Below are 18,260 nucleotides of genomic sequence, written 5' to 3' on the forward strand. Positions count from 1 at the left end.
TTGTATGTTTTTAATGTTTAACATTTAAATGCAAGCCTTGTGTAAGTGGAAAAGAGAAGAAAAGTAAGATAAGAAAATAAAAAGAAAGATGAAGTAGGAAAATGTTCAAGTGTAGGTGGGGCATACAATCTTGACGTGTATAGTATTATTAAAGAGGCTTTTGCTTAGCCATTGGATTTGCTGAAACTAATTTATAAATTACCAATACAATTTGTTTTGTATTTGAGGAAACTATTAGGGAGATTCTCACTAGATCAAGTTGTCTCTGAAAGTTGACCTTTTGGAATTATTAGCTCAAAAAGTTCTCATTATCATCTGGGTATGGTGGTATGTGCCTGTAGGCCCAGCTACTCCAGAGCCTGGGGCAGAAGGATCACTTGAAGCCAGGAGTTTGAGGCTGTAGTGTACTATAATTGTACCTATGAATAGCCACTGCACCCCAGCCTGGGCAACATAGTGAGATCCCATCACTTGAAAAAAAGTTCTCATTAATTAGGATTGTCCAGGGCATTGATAAAATAAGTACCTCTAAAATACCAGGATCATATGACATTTACCCAAGGTGTCTTTTTTGCTTTTTAATTCTTTAACTCATTTTTTAAAATTTTAGTAAACTTATAATTATAACAAGTTGTTAGGATAATATATTTCCAGTTTCCTGCATAATCTTCTAACAGATATGAATATTTTTCATTGAGACCAGCTTTATGATCTGTCTGTAAAGACATTTAAAGGGAATAAGGTAAAACTATTTTCCAATTTGTAGTCCTTAAGTAGAATCGTATGATTTTTAAACATTTTATTATAGAAAATTTCAAATGTAGGAAAGTAGAAAGGATAGTAGTGTAATGAACCCTTATGTATTCATCATCCAGTTTCTAGAACTATCAACCTTTAGATAATCTTGTTTAATATATCCATATTCCCTTCAACTTTTTTTCAAGTACTTTGAAGCAAATCCCTAGACATTTATTATTTCACTTATAAATAGTAGATTATTCATATGGCTTTTTTATTTATTTAAAGCTACGAACTGAATCCTTTCTATTTTTAATGGCATTGAGGAGTTTCAATGAATCAGAAAAAGACCTTGCATTAAAATAAAATCATCTATGTAAAGCATCTAGCACAGCAATAAGCACAGAGTAGGTCCTTTCCCTTCTAGACTGTAATAGCTTTAAGTTTTAAAAATTCCCAATAATTCCTTAATATCATAAAATATCTAATCAGTCTACAAAGTTTCATTGATTTTCATATAATTTCTCTTTGTAGTTTGAATTAGGATCTGAATGAAGACTATAGATTGCAATTGGTTGATATGTCTTTTAAAACAATTTATAAGCTCCTTTTCACCTCTTTTTTTATTTGTTTAATCTTTGCAATTTATTTGTTGTAGAAACTAGGTTGTTTACCCCTTAGAATTTTCTACATAATGGAGTATATGTGTTCTTTTCTGTTGTGTATTTCTTGTAAACTCATAGTAGAGCTAGAGCTTGATCAGAATCTGGTTGATTTTTTGATAACAGCACTTCATAGGAGGTTTGTGTATTTCCATCCAGAGACAGTAAATGTCTGGTGGACTTTGTTTTTTGATATTAGCAACCATTGATAGTCGTTGTCTAGATTTGTCCTTTATTCTGTATCCTTGATTATAGATGTTTTATTGGATATAAAGGAGAATTTTCTGTATTTATAAATTTAAGTGTAGGCCGGGCGCGGTGGCTCACGCTTGTAATCCTAGCTCTTGGGAGGCCGAGGCGGGCGGATTGCTCAAGGTCAGGAGTTCAAAACCAGCCTGAGCAAGAGCGAGACCCCGTCTCTACTATAAATAGAAAGAAATTAATTGGCCAACTGATATATATATATAAAAAATTAGCCGGGCATGGGCGCATGCCTGTAGTCCCAGCTACTCGGGAGGCTGAGGCAGAAGGATCGCTCGAGCCCAGGAGTTTGAGGTTGCTGTGAGCTAGGCTGACGCCACGGCACTCACTCTAGCCTGGACAACAAAGCGAGACTCTGTCTCAAAAAAAAAAAAAAAAAAAAAAAATTAAGTGTAGGCAGTTTTTCTTTGGTATAAACTGTACGTGTTCTTGAATTTCAGAAATGCTTACATACTGACCCAGACAAAAGGCCCTTTTGTGCTGAGCTCCTACACCATGATTTTTTTCAAATGGATGGATTTGCTGAGAGGTATAACACTGACCCGTGTTTTTCATGTCATACCAACCTAAGGTTAAAGAAAGCCTTCCACAACAATAACAAACTGCACTTCTGTTATTTCTGTTCCCATCTACTTTGCAAGATCTCAAATATCTACCACCATACTTCCATCTGCCCTTAGCAATAATTCAATTCCTAGGGGTGGTCTCCTACATTTACTACACTAGCGCTCTTAGTTTTCATGAAGCAGTCACTTCATACTTTTCCGTCTATCTCCTTGTGATGACATCTACCATTCAGGTCATTGATTTCTGTGTTGTTACCAACTGTGTGGTGCCATCATCTTGGGTGCTGATGCAATTATGAAGGTGCCATCTCTTATTGCTGCCAAACACACCACACCAAGTCCTGTGATACTGCTGGCACTGCTGATGCGCTGGAGACCTCGATGTGCTAGACCTGTGGGTACCAGAGCTGCTGGCATGGGCTTTTATGCTGCTCCAGTTGCTGGCATCAGTGCAGCAGACAAAACAAAAAAATAGTAAGATGAGTGGCAGCGACACATAATAAAAAATAGCTAGATTCTCATATTTGCTTCTACATTCAATTTGTTGTGATATGTTGTTTTGGCTGAAGTATTGAAAAAACTCTGGCTTCACATACAAATATGTAGTTGGAAAACAAAATAATATTTTAATAGCCTTTTTAGGTAAATTGTGGGTATTCTTCTTTGATTCTATACCAAAACTCTGATGCTATTCCAAAATTGATAGTGGTAGTTTTCTAAAGGTTGCATTGTGAAATCTGGAACCTTATCAATGAAATTTTCTTCCTCTGTTACATTAAAATCAGTTTGTCTGTCTTGCTTCTTAAATGGACCTTTTACCCATGCATGCTTTTGTAACATCATGCTTTAGGCTTTTGGAAAATATTGATTTGCTAAGTTATACAGATCTTAAAAATGTCGACATATTTCATTATACAGTGTCAAAAAGGTACATTCTATCTTATCAGAAAAGTGAAATGTCTATAAGTATTGGGAAACTGCTAAGCTCATACTTTTACAGAATTCTAACTTTCACATAAAAGTTTGAATTTTATCATTCACATAAATATTATCAGTTGTTTTCCTTGAAGTGACAAGCTCACTTTGTTTATTTGTTAATGAAACTGTCTGCCAAATACTCTTAAGTCTGAATAACCATAATTTTTCTGTCAGGCTTTCTTTCCAGTAAATGTTATTCCATGAAAAAAGTGTCTATTTAGTTCGTTTCTCAATCACACAAGTGCTTTTCTTAAGACAAACACCGTGCTTTGGTCTGTAGCAGAGATGCCTTGTGCATATTCCCATTTTGTCACACAGAACACAGAGAGACATCTGTTCAAGGGTTTAGCTTTAATAAAATTAATATTTAACAAAGTGCTTCACCAGGGATATTCTTAAGTGAAACTGCCTTTTTTTTTTAACTGAAAATATGTGGCTATGAAAAAAACAATAACTGCCTGTACATTTTGGTGCCACTGCTTTGATTCTTGGTAAGGTGCCAACAGTTTAATCCACCGTTGCTTTTGTACCATCAGTACAAATGGTGAAAAAGACATCTTCATATTAAAGTAAAAATAGCTTTGACCTTGAAACCTTCTGAAAAGTCTTAGGGATCCCCGAATATCTACAGACCACCCTTTCAGAACTGATGATCTAGGACATAATTTTTCTCATTTTCAATAACATAGTCTACTCTAACACTCAATTTTTAAAAAATGAGTATCTTGGAAATAAAACTTTTTTCTAGGTTTATCTGTTTTATACAATTTTATTGACAAATGTATTTTTATGTAGGTTTTCTCAGGAACTACAGTTAAAAGTACAGAAAGATGCCAGAATTATTTCTTTATCTAAAAAATCCCAAAACAGAAAGAAGGAAAAGGAAAAAGATGATTCCGTAGGTGAAGAAAGAAAAACACTTGTAGTACAGGTAAATTTTCATGTTTAAATTTTAAATTCAATATACTTCTTTTTTCTTTTTTTGAGAAAAAAATGAAGATTTTAAATAGAGTTTAGTGAGTAGTAAACAAGTTAACTTTAGCTTAGTTGTAAAAACATATCTTCTAAATAGATCTTACCTGTTTAACAACTTAACATATCAGATTTTGAGTGCCTATTGTATACCACACTGTGCAATAGTGCTTTTTAGGAAGTCACACTCATCCAAGTACACTAGACATGTGTGTGCATGTGTACATTCCTACAGACATACGATACAAACACCACCCTGCGCTTTTCTTCCTTACATGATGAGTGAAAAATATTGTTTTTAAAATTTCATATAAGTTAGTGCTTTTTAAAATTGAGATTTGGATATTTAGTTTATGTCTGCTTTTCCTGGTAAATTTTCCAGGAGGTCTTCTTGATAAGGTAATTCAAATTCACCACCAATCCACTCCAATCGAGTGAACCAAAAGAAGAAAAAGTTCTCAATTTTGTGTTCCCTGACTCTGAATATATAAGAACAAAAGTGGCATTCTTGATTGATTCCTCTTCCATGACTTTTTCCCACTGATATGTGTATGTGTGAGAGTTGGTGTAATTGCATTTTCATTCTTTTGTTATTTTCCCAGTAACTGTTTGAATAAGAATGTGGGTTTAATTTTAATCCCATAGGTAGAATAAAGAAAATGAAAAGGCTAGGTATGGTGGCTCACACCTGTATTTCCAGCATTTGGGGAGGTAGAGTTGAGAGAATCATTTGAGGCGAGGGTTCATGACCAACCTGAGCAACACAGTGAGACCCCATCTCTACAAAAAATAGAAAAAATTAGCCAGGAGTAGTGGCACTTACCTGTATTTTTAGATGCTTGGGAGGCTGAGGCAGGAGGATCACTTGAGCCCAGGAGTTTGAGGGTGCAGTGAGCTATGATGAGGCCACTGTACTCTAGCCTGGGTGACAGAGTAAGACCCTGTCTCAAAAAAAAGGTGATACCTGTGAAATTCACTAGTTGACAAGTACTTATAGGAAGAGGTGATTTTTTATTCTCGAGTCATTAACCTTATTAAATATTTTTATTAATGATCAGGATACTAATGCTGATCCTAAAATTAAGGATTATAAAGTATTTAAAACAAAAGGACCAAAAATTGATGGACAAAAAGTTGAAAAAGGCAGTAAAACGTCAAATGCCAGCTGTCTACATGACAATGGGGCAGGCTATGTCAAAACAGTGCCTTCAACAAGCCTCAGAGACTGCAGCAATGTCAACGTGGATCACACAAGGAATCCAGGCATGGCAATTCCCCCACTCACGCACAATCTTTCTGCAGTTGTTCCTGGTATTAATTCTGGAATGGGGACCATATCAGCAGTTCAGAGTTACAGGTATGAATTAAGAAAATAAGACCCCAAAATTGTTTAAGGTTATAGCTGCAAATTGCAAATGTTTGTCAATTCATCCACCTTGTTTTACTCTCAGAATTCTAGATGCTATTTGAAACAGCTAGGTAGCTGTTTCAAAAGACTTTTTGGCTGTGTGATGAAAATTGTTAGCATTTGATCAAAAAAAATCACCTGAGTGCTAAGAAAGTAGAGTTGTATTCTTTAAAGTGAAGAGAAGGTACAGCTATTTAGTCTAATAATGTAAAAGGAGGTATTGTCATAATAAAAGAGATAACTGGTTTTGGTTGTCTGCTGCTGCATGGTGTGGCAGGGAGCATTTAGTGGTACAAAGAAGCTCCTTTTGGGAATTTTGATGAAAAGAAGGTAATTTATTTGGTAGAGGTTGGAGGCTGGTGGGAAGCATGAGGGTAGTGGTAAAGGATAGAATGTTTCACCAGAATTGCGTGCATTGTATATTTGAGAATAGGCATTAAATTCTGATTAAATCACATGTCACTTGGTGCTGTGTTATTTGGTTTTGTGCTTGAAAAAATAATTATTAGTGGTTTTAACTTAACAAAATTTTTTTTGTTACAGAGTGGATGAGAAAACTAAGAAGTATTGTATTCCATTTGTTAAACAGAATAAATATTCCCCATCAGGCATTTATAATATTAATGCGAACACATCAGTAAGTAAATTGTTCTCAGTGATGAAAGAACAAGTACTATTTGATTCTAGACTTTTATTAATATTCAATGTGATAGTGAAGAACTGAGAATTTTATTTGGAGACATATGATGTATATATCATCCCAGGCTATCATAGTCAGAAGTGTGAAATTCTGAAAATTTAAGTTAGTTTTATGTCTGAAAATTTAAATACATTATATATATTTTGCAATGACATTTGTTTTATTTTTTTAGTAACATAGTACATTTTCTTAACCTGATGCTTGCTGATGAGTACTTTCAGAGTAGATGAGCAGATAAAATTGTCTTATTATATCACCCATACCAGAATTTTTGGTGAAAGTATTTTATCTATTTATTTAACACATATTTATTGATCATCCATTACATCTGAAACACTGGAGATGAAAAGGTCAATTTTTCTCTTCAAGTGCCTCATAGTCTAGTAGAAGATCAACAAATCAAAACTTACTATCAGATCATAATAGTAAAAGGATGTAGAAGATTCAGAGACAGCATAGGAAGGATATTATTATTCTCAACATGGCCTACAGAAAGTTAAGTCAAACCATCATCATTCTTCTGTTCAAAATCCTCCAAAGGCCAAAGTCCATGTAGGACCTATAAGTTCCTTCATGATTCACTCTCTCCACTCCCATCCCATCTCCAGCTACTCTCTTCGTTGATCAATCTGTTTCAACCACACTGATGTCCTTGTTATTCTTGGAACATGGTTAGATATACTCCCACCTTTCAGCACTTTTGTGCTTGCTGTATCCTTTGCTTTAGAACATTCTTCCCTCATGTAACCCAATGGATTTGCTTTTTCTCTTCTTTAGCTCACATGAAACCTTATTGTTAGGTCTTCCCTAATATTGTACACTCATTTTCTCTCCCTTTACTCTCTATGGCCTCTCCTTGCCTATTTTTTTCCCATTGCACCTGACATCCTCTATATGTTCTTATTTATATGTTGTCTAACACCCCCCCCCCCCCGCACATTAGAATGTAAGCTTCCAAGGCAGGGATTTGTGCTTTGCTTGTTTTCCTCACAGCTCTTCTCCAGCACCTACAGCAGTGTCTAGCATACTGAATGAAGCTGCTTAAGAAAAGTGGTAAATGAATAAATGCTTTTCACAAGAAAGGGAGATATAGATACACTTCCAAAAGAGTATTTTTTTTTGATAAATTTCTCTTCTTTAATTCTTTGATTATCCTCAGCTAAAAAATATAGCCTTTTCATTTCTCGTGATTTGGACATTGAATTTATTTTTCTTTTAATTATTCTTAGTTTATAATTTCTGTGGCTATAGTACTTTCCTTTTTGGTACACCCTACAGATTTCTTTGTGGATGTTTGTGTTTTAAAATCTGGTCTGCTTTGGAAATTATTTTAATTAGCGAGGCTTTTCAAAATAGCTGGTTGAACACCATTTTGCTGGAATTGATATTGGCCTGCTTTTAGCAATTGCATAATCAATGCTTGCTGATCATTTTGGATCCTATTTTTATTTATTCCTCTTTGGAAGAAGTAATCAAGAAAGGAGGTAAACTAGCACTCTGGGAAGCCGAGGCGGGCAGATTGCTCAAGGTCAGGAGTTCAAAAGCAGCCTGAGTAAGAGTATGACCCTGTCTTTACTAAAATAGAAAGAAATTAATTGGCCAAGTAAAGATATATAGAAAAAAATTAGCTGGGCATGGTGGCGCATGCCTGTAGTCCCAGCTACTCGGGAGGCTGAGTCAGGAGGATCGCTTGAGCCCAGGAGTTTGAGGTTGCTGTGAGACAGGTTGATGCCATGGCACTCACTGTAGCCTGGACAACAAAGTGAGACTCTGTCTCAAAAAAAAAAAAAAAAAAAAAAAAAAAAAAAAAAAAACAAGAAAAGAGGTAAAGATTAGTGGGGACAAGACCTATTGGAGTCTTTCATTAATGAAAATGAACACAGGCAGAGCTAAGCCTAGACTTTTCAACTTCTATGTTGGAGATCAATACTTCTCCCTGATGCTTTATGCTCCAATTTTGAGATGTGAATGTATTATTATAAACATATGTGTTTTATTTATTACTCTTTGAATGTATAAATCTGATAGTTTGAGCTCATTTTTAAATTTTAGTTTTTGTAATTGCAGATAGTTTTTTGAACTAATTATTTTATTTTATAGCTGATTTGAACCAAAAACCTTTAGCATTTGTTCTATTAAGAGTAAGCAGAAATATCCAAAATAAAGAAGCTCAAAAGCTCAAGGCATAAAGGAACCTCAGTGGCTTAATGTTGTCATTATACATGTGTTTATGTGTATTATACATTATACGTGTGTTTGTGTGTATTTGATCATATATATGTGGGTTTTCTTTAGCAAATCATATAAATACGTGGGGGTTTTGTTTTGTTTCTTTTGTTAGCAAATCATGTAATCTCTGTCTGTGTCACTTATTTTGAAAATGTGGAAAAGAATGTAGGGGATCTGTGATTCTCAAATGAAAAATAATTGGAAAAGTGTTAAATTCATAAAGATGTAGAATTGAAGTGCTACTGCTATTCTTTGCTTTATTATTTCTTCTGACTTAATGCACTGTGAAGTAATAGTACTAAGAAAGATTAGGAAAATAATTGAAGTTATAATTCTTTACTTAATAAACTGTATACCTAGAAAGATATTATTATGTGCTAAATCAGAGGAGCAAGATAAGCACAAATATTGAAAAGTGAGTAACAAAATTATATTGGAAAATTAAGAAACAAACTGGGAGAAGATATATATATGTGAAGATAAACTGTTTAAAATTAACAGACAGTAGCAACTATTTACTTAAAAGCCTAGGAAGTGTTGTAAGGCCTGTCTTTGCTGGCCTAAAGGACCAGGGCATTGATACTCACTTTTTCACCTTTTACTCCTTGCCACGACTTACACTGATGATTGGCAGAAAGAGAAGGAGAAATTCATAACAATCAAGTGATCAACTTGTTAGTCATTTTAATAAATTTAATGATGAAGAGGTTTGAAATAATTGGATGAAATTGTTTTCTGTGTTATTAACGTCCTTTAAATTTTTTATTATTCTCTATACCTTCAATTTTACAAGTTTTAGGACATGAACATAGGAATTACAGAAGAGGGAAAGCCTAGCTAACTTTGAAGCTAATTCATTTGTGTTAAATCATTCTGATATATTAGGTTTCTAGTGAAAAGAGTCTCCTTCAGGCAAATAAGAAAAGAAGAGAATACTCCAAGACAGATGTCCATTTACCTGAACTAAACTATAATCATCTCCCCGAACTAAGAGCCTTGGAAGGCCTAGGTATGTTTACGATGCTTTTACTTTTTATAGCTTTTTTTGTTGTTGTGGTTCATCTGTTTACTTGTTTTTACAGCCCTTTTGTTTAAAATATATGTTAAATAAACTAACAAAATATTAAAAATAAAAATTCTTACTAGCTTTACATAGTTAAGTATGTAAATAATGTACATAACTGGTTCAGTACCATTTTGATGTCAGCCTGCTTTCAGGCATTGCATAATCAATGCTGGCTGATCATTTTATTTTTTTTTTATTTTTAGGATATGGTCTTATTTATTATTTAACTCAAAAAATCTTATTTTTGGCTCTACTCAGACTTAGAAGTAGATGCTCTCAGAGAGGACAGCCTACGTCTCTTGGCAATCTGTTCCTGGCGCTTTTCTTTGGCCTCCTTCATTCTCTTAGCCAAAAGTTTAGCATATTCTGCAGCCTCTTCCTTATTTTTCTTAGTGCGCTGCTTCTTCAGAGCAATACGCCGGCGTTTATGTTGCAGGACACGTGGAGTTACAAGTTGCTGAATCTTGGGTGCTTTGGTCCTAGGTTTCTTACCTTCTTTATTTAAGGGCTTCCTCACAACATACTGGCGAACATCATCTTCTTTAGATTGAAGAGTTTGCGGATTCTGCTAGCTCTTTTGGGCCCCAGACGATGAGGTACTGTAGTATCTATCAGTCAGTCCAGGGATATCCTTCTCTCCTTTTTTTACAATAACCAAGTTGAGAACACTCAGGTTGGCATACACAATACAACCACGAACAGATTTGCGCTTTCTTTCTCCAGTTCTCCTTGGTCTGTAACAGGAATGCCCCTTACTCAGTAGCAGGCGAACACGGCCATGGGTCAAGACACCCTGCTTCATGGGGAAACCTTGCTTGTTGTTCCCACCACTGATTCGGACCACATAACCCTTCCATTCTTCACCCAGAGCGTCGGCAGCAACTTCCGTGGCCATACGCTTCTCATAGAAAGTACGAAGTTTGCGTTCATCGTCCACTTCAATGAGTTTCTGGCAGCCAGTGGCTGGGAAGGAGATATTCAGCTTCATCGTGAAGCAGCTGATTGCCTCCGAGGCGCCACGAAAAAGAGCTGGCTGATCATATTAGATCCCATTTCTATATATTCTTCTTTAGAAGAAGTAATCAAGAAAGGCAGTGGGCGGGCCTGTAATTCTAGCACTCTGGGAGGCCGAGGCGGGCGGATTACTCAAGGTTAGGAGTTCGAAATCAGCCTGAGCAAGAGTGAGACCCTGTCTTTACTATTAATAGAAAGAAATTAATTGGCCAACTAAAAATATATCTATAGAAAAAATTATCTGGGCATGTGGTGCATGCATGTAGTCCCAGCTACTCGGGAGGCTGAGGCAGAAGGATTGCTTGAGCCCAGGAGTTTGAGGTTGCTGTGAGCTAGGCTGATGCCATGGCATTCACTCTAGCCTGCGTAACAGAGTGAGACTCTGTCTCAAAAAAAAAAAAAAAAAGATAAAAGAAATGAGGTAAAGGTTAGTAGGGACAAGACCCATTGGAGTTTTTCCTTAATGAAAATTCATGCAGGCAGAGCTAAGCTTAGATACTTTCTTCAACTTCTAGGTTGAAGATCGATGTCTCTCTCTGATGTTTACATATGTTTAATAGCTACATACATACTTCTATACATGTAAGTACATACTGAGGGGTAGATATAAGATGTGAAAAACTAATAAAATGTCTAATATTTTTACTGTGTTTATGGTCATTTTCATCTAGCTCGAAATCCCAGGCTAGTAAAGAAAGAGAACAAAATTCTTTCAGAATCTCGAATTCCTTCTCTGGCTGCTGTTGACTTGCACACCCCGACTATTGCATTACATCAGGTACAGAAATACCTTTGTAAGTTGGGCAGAACTTGGGTCTCTCTCATATTTACTGTTACGATATTTCTGGGAGAGTTTGCCCTTAAGAATTGGGTGGATTTATTGGTGGGATCTATAAAGTTTTGCTTGCAAAATTCTGTTTTATGGTTCATTGCACTTAGTACCTTTGTTGTATATGTGTTTATATAAACATTTCCTAACTTGTGGTCATCCATTTTTTAATAGGTTAAAAATGTGTGTGTGTGTATGTGTATGTGTATGTGTGTGCACATGTAGCCTAGCTACAATCTTTATATAACTACAGGTTTTTGGTAGTTTGTAGTACTTCACTGCATTAATCCCAAAGTTATAACCTAACTTTCAAAGAGTGAAACCCTGGAATTTTTTTTATTCTTTCATAATGAATTGTCTATTTGACATTTTTCCCCCAAGACAATCCATTCCATCCCTGTTAAAGATTTGCTATTTCATATAGTCATTTTTCCCATAATTTCTCTGAACTCTTCAGAATGTGTATGTTTCTGTTACTTTTATATCAACATTATCATTCATTTTTACATTAAGGAAACTGGCAAACTTCTTAATCACCTGAGCAAACAGTAACTAGCCACAAATTTGGGGTATGGATCATTGCACTATCCTTTTACTTCCTCAAACAGATTTCTCACCTTTGCTTGAAGTAACTCAACTTTTGTTTTGAGATTAAATTCTCCATCCTCATTATTAAAGCATTTCCATTTCATAAAGAGCTCCTGTATGTTGCCTTCTTAATCATGTTGATGCTTTTTCTGCTGTTACTCTTTAATAGTTCTGTGGAGCTCTGCAAACAAGAGAACTAGTTTCATTGAGGATAATAAATTACAGAGGTAGTTATCCATAGATGCTGAGGAAAGGGTTTATTGCTACTATTGCTTTGCCTTATTTCTTGCCAACAATTTGTATAGCAACATTTAATCAAAACTGAACAAATTCCTGTAGGTGCAGATTAATCACTGTCACAGATGCCACAGTTATGAACTATAGAGTCTCAATAAATTTCTTGTATACTTCTAAAATTAAATTGCATGTGGATTTTAAAGGTGCAGAAGTTTTCACTTGTTCATTGTTAATGCAACTACTGCTCTAATGGATCACCAAGTCATGTTGATCTCATGCCTAAATAATTCTTAATCTTCCCACCATCCACTCTACACTACTCTAGTTTTGTGGTGGATCCAGTAATTCCACTGATTCTAACAAAACAGTTTTAGTTGGTGTATCCCGAAACATGAGAAAAAAAGTTGTCTGTTATATTCACCTAGCTATTTACCATTTCTGTTGTTCTCCTTTTCCCCCTCCCCTGAGATTCCAGTTTTCCTCTGGTATTTTTTTCCTTCAGCATGAAAAACTTCCTTATTTGTTGCAGTGCAGGTCTGATGGTGACAAATTCTCTTAGTTTTCCTTTATTTGAGAATGACTTTATTTTAATTCTTGAACTATATTTTCACTGGATATAGAATTTTGGTTGATAGGTTTTTGTCCTTTTGTTTTTATGTCATTTCTCTGTCTGCTGATTTCTATGGTTTCTGGTAGGAAATTCTCAGGCATTTGAGTTGTTTTTCCCCTGCATTTTCTCTAGCTGTTTCAAAATTTAATCTATTATCTTTTGTTTTTGTTAGCTTGAATATGTGTCTAGGCATAGTTTTCTTTGGGTTTATCCTGTCTGTGTTTGCCAAGCTTCTTGAACCTGTAAACTTATATCTTTTACCAAATTTGGGGAGTTTTTGGTCATTATTCTTCAAATATTTTTTTCTGCCACAATTTATTTTTCCTTTCCTTCTGAGATTCTAATGACACATATGTTAGACCTTTTGGTATTTTCTCACAGGTTCCTGAGACTTTGCTTACTTTTTAAAAATCTTTTTCTTTCTATTATTCAGGTTGAACAATTTCTTTCTTTTCTTTCCTTTTTTTTTTATTTTTTTTTGAGACATGGTCTCTCTTTGACACCCAGGATGGCTGGAGTGCAGTGGTATGACCAGCTCACTGCAACCTTGAATGTTTTGGCCACAAGTGATCCTCCTGCCTTAGCCTCCCAAGTAGGTAGGACTACAGACATGTGCCGCCATACCTGGTTAGGAGTTTCTATTGATCTATCTTCAAATTCTCTGACTTTTTACTTTATCATCCCCATTCTGCTATTAAGCATATCCAGTGAGAGTTTTTAAAATTTCAGTTACTGTTTTTGTAGTCCTAAAATATCCATTTGGTTCTTTGCTTCTATTTTTTTGCTAAGAATTCCTGTCCCTAGCTGGGAACAGTGGCTCATGCCTGTAATCCCAATACTTTGGGAGGCTGAGGTGGGAGGATCACTTGAGGCTAGGAGTTCAAGACCAGTCTTGTCAACGTAGTGAGACCCCTCTGTCTCTACAAAATAATAATTTAAAAATTTTAGCTAGGCATGGTGGTGTGCACCTTTAGTCTCAGGTACTTGAGAAGCTAAGGCAGGAGGATCACCTGAGCACAGGAGTTGGAGGCTGCAGTGAGCTATGGTTGCACCACTACATTGTAGCCTGGGTGACAGAATGAGACCCTGTCTATAAAAAATGAAAGAAAGAAAAAGAAAGGAAGAAATAATTCCTGTCCCTTCATTCATTTCAAATATGTTTTCCTTTATTTCATATAGCATAGTTATAATGGCTGCTTTAAGGTCTTTATATGATGGTTCCAACAGGTTTTTATTTTTGTATTTTTGTAATAAGTAGAAGAGATTGTTTGTAGTGGGCTTTCACTGCCATGGCAGATCAGAAGTATCTTTTAATATGTATAAACTAAGAGATCAAAGAATAACATCCCCTTACTTCATTCTTTTCTATGTAAGCAACTTGAGCTATGAATGGTTAATTCTAAACATCTGATATTTGAACAGCTATAATTGGAATTTGGGGGAAGTGGAACTTTTGCAAAGCTGAAAACTTATGATGCTTTATTATTAATTTATAGGCATCAGGAGCTCCCCTATCGGATGATTTGGAGCCTGATTTGCCTCAAATGGAACACCAGCACTGAGGATCATTTTGGTTCTGAACTGGGTAGGTCTGATTTCCTATATTTAAAGTGTGCAAACTTTCATGGGAAATATTTTATGGCTTGCTGAAAACCATATTTTTCAGATGAAATATTCTCTGGTGATTGATTCCATGACAACTCCCGACAGAGAAAGAGTTATATCACTTAGAAAATTAGAAGTAGTATTTGTCTCTGGGATGAAATCCCTTTTAATAGAGCTTACATCTCTTAAACTAATCTCTGGTGTTTTATTGGATATAATAATGTGAATTTAGGATGACAGGTGCTCAAGAAAGATACATACTTATTTCTCTTATTAGTCATTTGTCCTGTGGATTTATAAAGCAAGATAAATAAATGATTATAGTCATGCTTCACTTAACATTCTGAGAAATGTATCCATAGGCAATTTCATCATTGTGCAAATATCATAGTGTACCTACATGGTCTAGCCTACTGCACACCCAGGCTATGTGGTATACTCTATTGCTCCTAGGCTACAAACCTGTAAAGCCTGTTACTGGACTGAATACTGTAGGCAATTATAACACTATGGTAAGTATTTGTGTTTCTAGACATAGAAAAGATAATGCATTGTGCTATGATGTTACAACAGCTATGATGTCACTAGACCATAGGAATTTTTCAGTTCCATGACCATCTAATGGGACCATTGACTGTTGTATATATTGTCCGTCATTAACTGAAATGTCATTATGTGCATTACTGTACTTGGCAGCCTTTTCCCAATAAAGAGGGATCAGTGTTATACCAAATAATTGCCTTCCTTTTAAATATAACTTTTTGGAATAAAAAAACCCAAAAAACAAAAATTTGACCTTTTTGAGAAATAATGTGCTACTTGCTCAAGCTAGTCATGCAAGGTGTAATATCTCATTAACTATATGTAAAATATGATGGTAATAGAACCCCACATTCTCATAAGCGTATTATTGAAATTAATTTTACAAAGCATCTGTGACAAGGAAGATGAATTTACTGTGAAGCAAACAGAGCTTAAGTTTTAATTTTCCATTTGCACAGGCACTTCCAAGGCCCTGGGAGAGGTTTTGCAATGCATTCGTTGGCATTAATTCATGTGAACTATGAATAGCTAATTCATGTAACTGTATAAAATGTAGGCTCTACAAAACTTGGATCTGTTTTGTCAAAATTAGTCATTATTTGCGTAAAAGGAGATAGTGTGCTGCATATGATAATTTTGATTGGTAATTATCCTAAAGATTTTTTTAAAATCTTGTTTTTGATACATCTAATCTAGGTTTTCTTAGACTATATAGTATCTACTGATATTGTCAATATATACAATGTGAGATATGACAACCAAAAATGTCACAAAAAAAGATAAAAAAACCCAACAATGTGAGAAAGCAAGTGAGATAGAAATCAATTTTTATAAGTATTTTATGTAAAATATTTGGTGGTATATTCTCCTGTGCTTTTAGATGCTGCTCTAGCATTTGAGATGACGTCCTCTTGCAATAAGAATGCTGATATCCTAAGAGGATAGATTTGTGGTTTTGACTGTTTCCTTCTGAACTACCTGCGTTTTCTGAGAAAGGCTTTGCAGAGAAAGGAAAGACAAAGACTTCCAAATATGAAGATCGAACAAGTGCCCTCCCCAACTGTTACCCTGTCACCTTTCAAGTCCACTGATGCTATTTCAAGATATAGCTGATGAAAGAATAGTGTTATAGTTCTTGTTACATGAATGTGTATTTACTGTTAGTAGATTGTATATTTAAAGTTAAAGATTAAAAGTATGTAAAAAAGAGACAGAGAAACATTATAAAAGGTCATGTATTCATGCACTGAACTTTGTATGTTATCTGTATAAATGTGTACATTTATTTAGGAGTGGGTTCAGTGAGGTAGGTGATAAAAACTAGGATCAGTTGAAGCAAATGAAAAAAACTAGGATCAGCAAGAGAAAATGTTTCCTTTAACCTACCTATAAAAACACACTTAAAAATCTTACTTGTTTCTAGGCATTAAGGGGATATGTAACTGTTGTCCATGGATAGAGATGTGTATCCTTGGTTTCTGTGATTATGGTTGATGTTTGATCATTGTATTATGGTAATCTGGCCTCTCTGCTGATCTTCTAAGAACCACACTAATGCAAATCTAGCAGTAAAACCTTTTATTTCTAATGACTTACTACAACTCTGGCAATGGATAGTTCTGTGTATTGTAAGATTCTGGTGCTATTGTTCCTGTGTGAAGGAATATAATTGGAACAAGAGTGGAGAAGGAGATTTTTAGGTATATTGCGGAGTTGAGTACTGTGCCTCTCATTGAAAAAAGAGGTATCCATACAAAATTAGGCAATGGAAAACAGGGTTACCTTTTAATCAGAACCGATTACTGTGGTTCCAATTGCTACTGAACCACCCAACTGAAGAGACTTTAGGGAGGGAATGTTCATTATTAGGGACTACACTCTTGTCCACTGGTAGTTTGAGATTGATATTAGAACTCAGAGCAATTCTTGTCTTCTTGTTACCTCAAACACTTAGGCCTTCCCCAAAACTTTTCACTAAGTTGCAAAGTCATTTACTCAACATTCCATACATCTTTTCTAATGCATGGGTCCAAAACTTTTTAGGTGGGAGGGATAAACCAGTTTGGCTCCAGGTTCTTGGAGTCTGGGTTTTTAGCCATGCTCTGCACTTATCATTTTAGAGAATGGTTTTTAAGGGAACCAGAATTTGGGGGTTTTGTCCTAACCAATTAACAGTGTGTTGTTTTTTCCCCAAAGACATTGAGTAGAACTTAGCCCAAGAATTTAACTAGAACTTTTCTTTATTACTGTGAGCTCAATATTGAAATTCTGACCTTAGACACTAAGCCTCAAAAGAGTAGGACATTCAGGAGGAGGCAAATAAGGGATTTCAATATACAAGTCCATAGATGGTGGTTAAATTAAAATTTGATCTTGATTTAAAAGCTCTATCTTTAGCCTCCGACTAGATGTTTCATAAGGTTAGTATAGCTGACATGCTGGAAAAAATTAGTGAATTGGCATTAATAGGCTTCACATTAAAATGTTATTATTTTGTTTTTACTTTAAAGAATATTGCCAAAAGACAATGGAAAGCAGAAAGCAGCATGGAAAGCAGATAATACTTAAAGTCAAATGCCACTCCAGCTCATTTAAATGCTATTTTTATTTAAGATCAGTGTGAAAATATCAGCTCCATGTTTGAGGTCCTAGGATCAATTACTTTCAAATTTCTGTACTTGCTCTTATTATCTTTTGTCTATTAAAACACCTTGTGAGCTTTAGAATTAAGAAACTAAAAATTATTTACTAGTAGTTCAAGTTGAGACTTGAGAATCATATCTGGTTAGAACCTTGGCAGAACTACCAGGAAAAGATTTACAAATCGAGGTTGAAGATACTGAACCAAAATAATCTTTTTTTTCAGCTTAAGGTGAGTCCGTCTTTACAAGTATATGATTTAGTCACATACTAATAGGGAATATGTGTGGGTGGCAATGGGTTTTCTGTGTGTATGTATACTTTACAATTAATAAATATCTTACCAAGCTCCATAGATGGTTTTAATTTATAGGCTATAAATAATGCATCCGCCACTGTATGGTATGTAACATATAAGTTTGCAATAATTTGTTAATTCTTTTCTTGGGAAACTTGATGTGGTGGGGGCAATTTAATTTTCTTTGTGTAGTTGGTGATAGAAGTAGCATGGTCATAACATGTCTTGTAAAGACTGACTGGTGAAAGTTGTGACAGACCTAGGCTTAGGACCTGGTTCCCCTGATTGGGAATCCCTTGCTTGGTTAGAGCATCTG

The 18,260-nt window shown here is 35.2% G+C and overlaps 1 protein-coding gene and 1 pseudogene across 2 annotated transcripts in view; one reads left to right on the forward strand and one right to left on the reverse strand.

Annotated features, from left to right (window-relative positions):
• CDKL2 (cyclin dependent kinase like 2) overlaps positions 1–16,252 on the forward strand; it is a 33,237-nt gene extending 16,985 nt beyond the window's left edge. For both annotated transcript variants that reach the window (XM_075997870.1, XM_012744576.3), the window contains 8 exons: positions 2,102–2,190; positions 4,001–4,136; positions 5,236–5,534; positions 6,129–6,222; positions 9,400–9,523; positions 11,266–11,372; positions 14,355–14,443; positions 15,887–16,252. In XM_075997870.1, coding sequence (XP_075853985.1) covers positions 2,102–2,190; positions 4,001–4,136; positions 5,236–5,534; positions 6,129–6,222; positions 9,400–9,523; positions 11,266–11,372; positions 14,355–14,420 — 915 coding nt within the window. In that variant the 3' untranslated portion in view covers positions 14,421–14,443; positions 15,887–16,252. The remainder of the gene's footprint in view (positions 1–2,101; positions 2,191–4,000; positions 4,137–5,235; positions 5,535–6,128; positions 6,223–9,399; positions 9,524–11,265; positions 11,373–14,354; positions 14,444–15,886) is intronic.
• LOC105860134 (small ribosomal subunit protein eS6-like) lies at positions 9,799–10,604 on the reverse strand (annotated as a pseudogene).
• Positions 16,253–18,260: the final 2,008 nt, after the last annotated feature.

This window comes from Microcebus murinus, chromosome 26 (genome assembly GCF_040939455.1).
Source record: "Microcebus murinus isolate Inina chromosome 26, M.murinus_Inina_mat1.0, whole genome shotgun sequence".
Taxonomy (NCBI): domain Eukaryota; kingdom Metazoa; phylum Chordata; class Mammalia; order Primates; family Cheirogaleidae; genus Microcebus; species Microcebus murinus.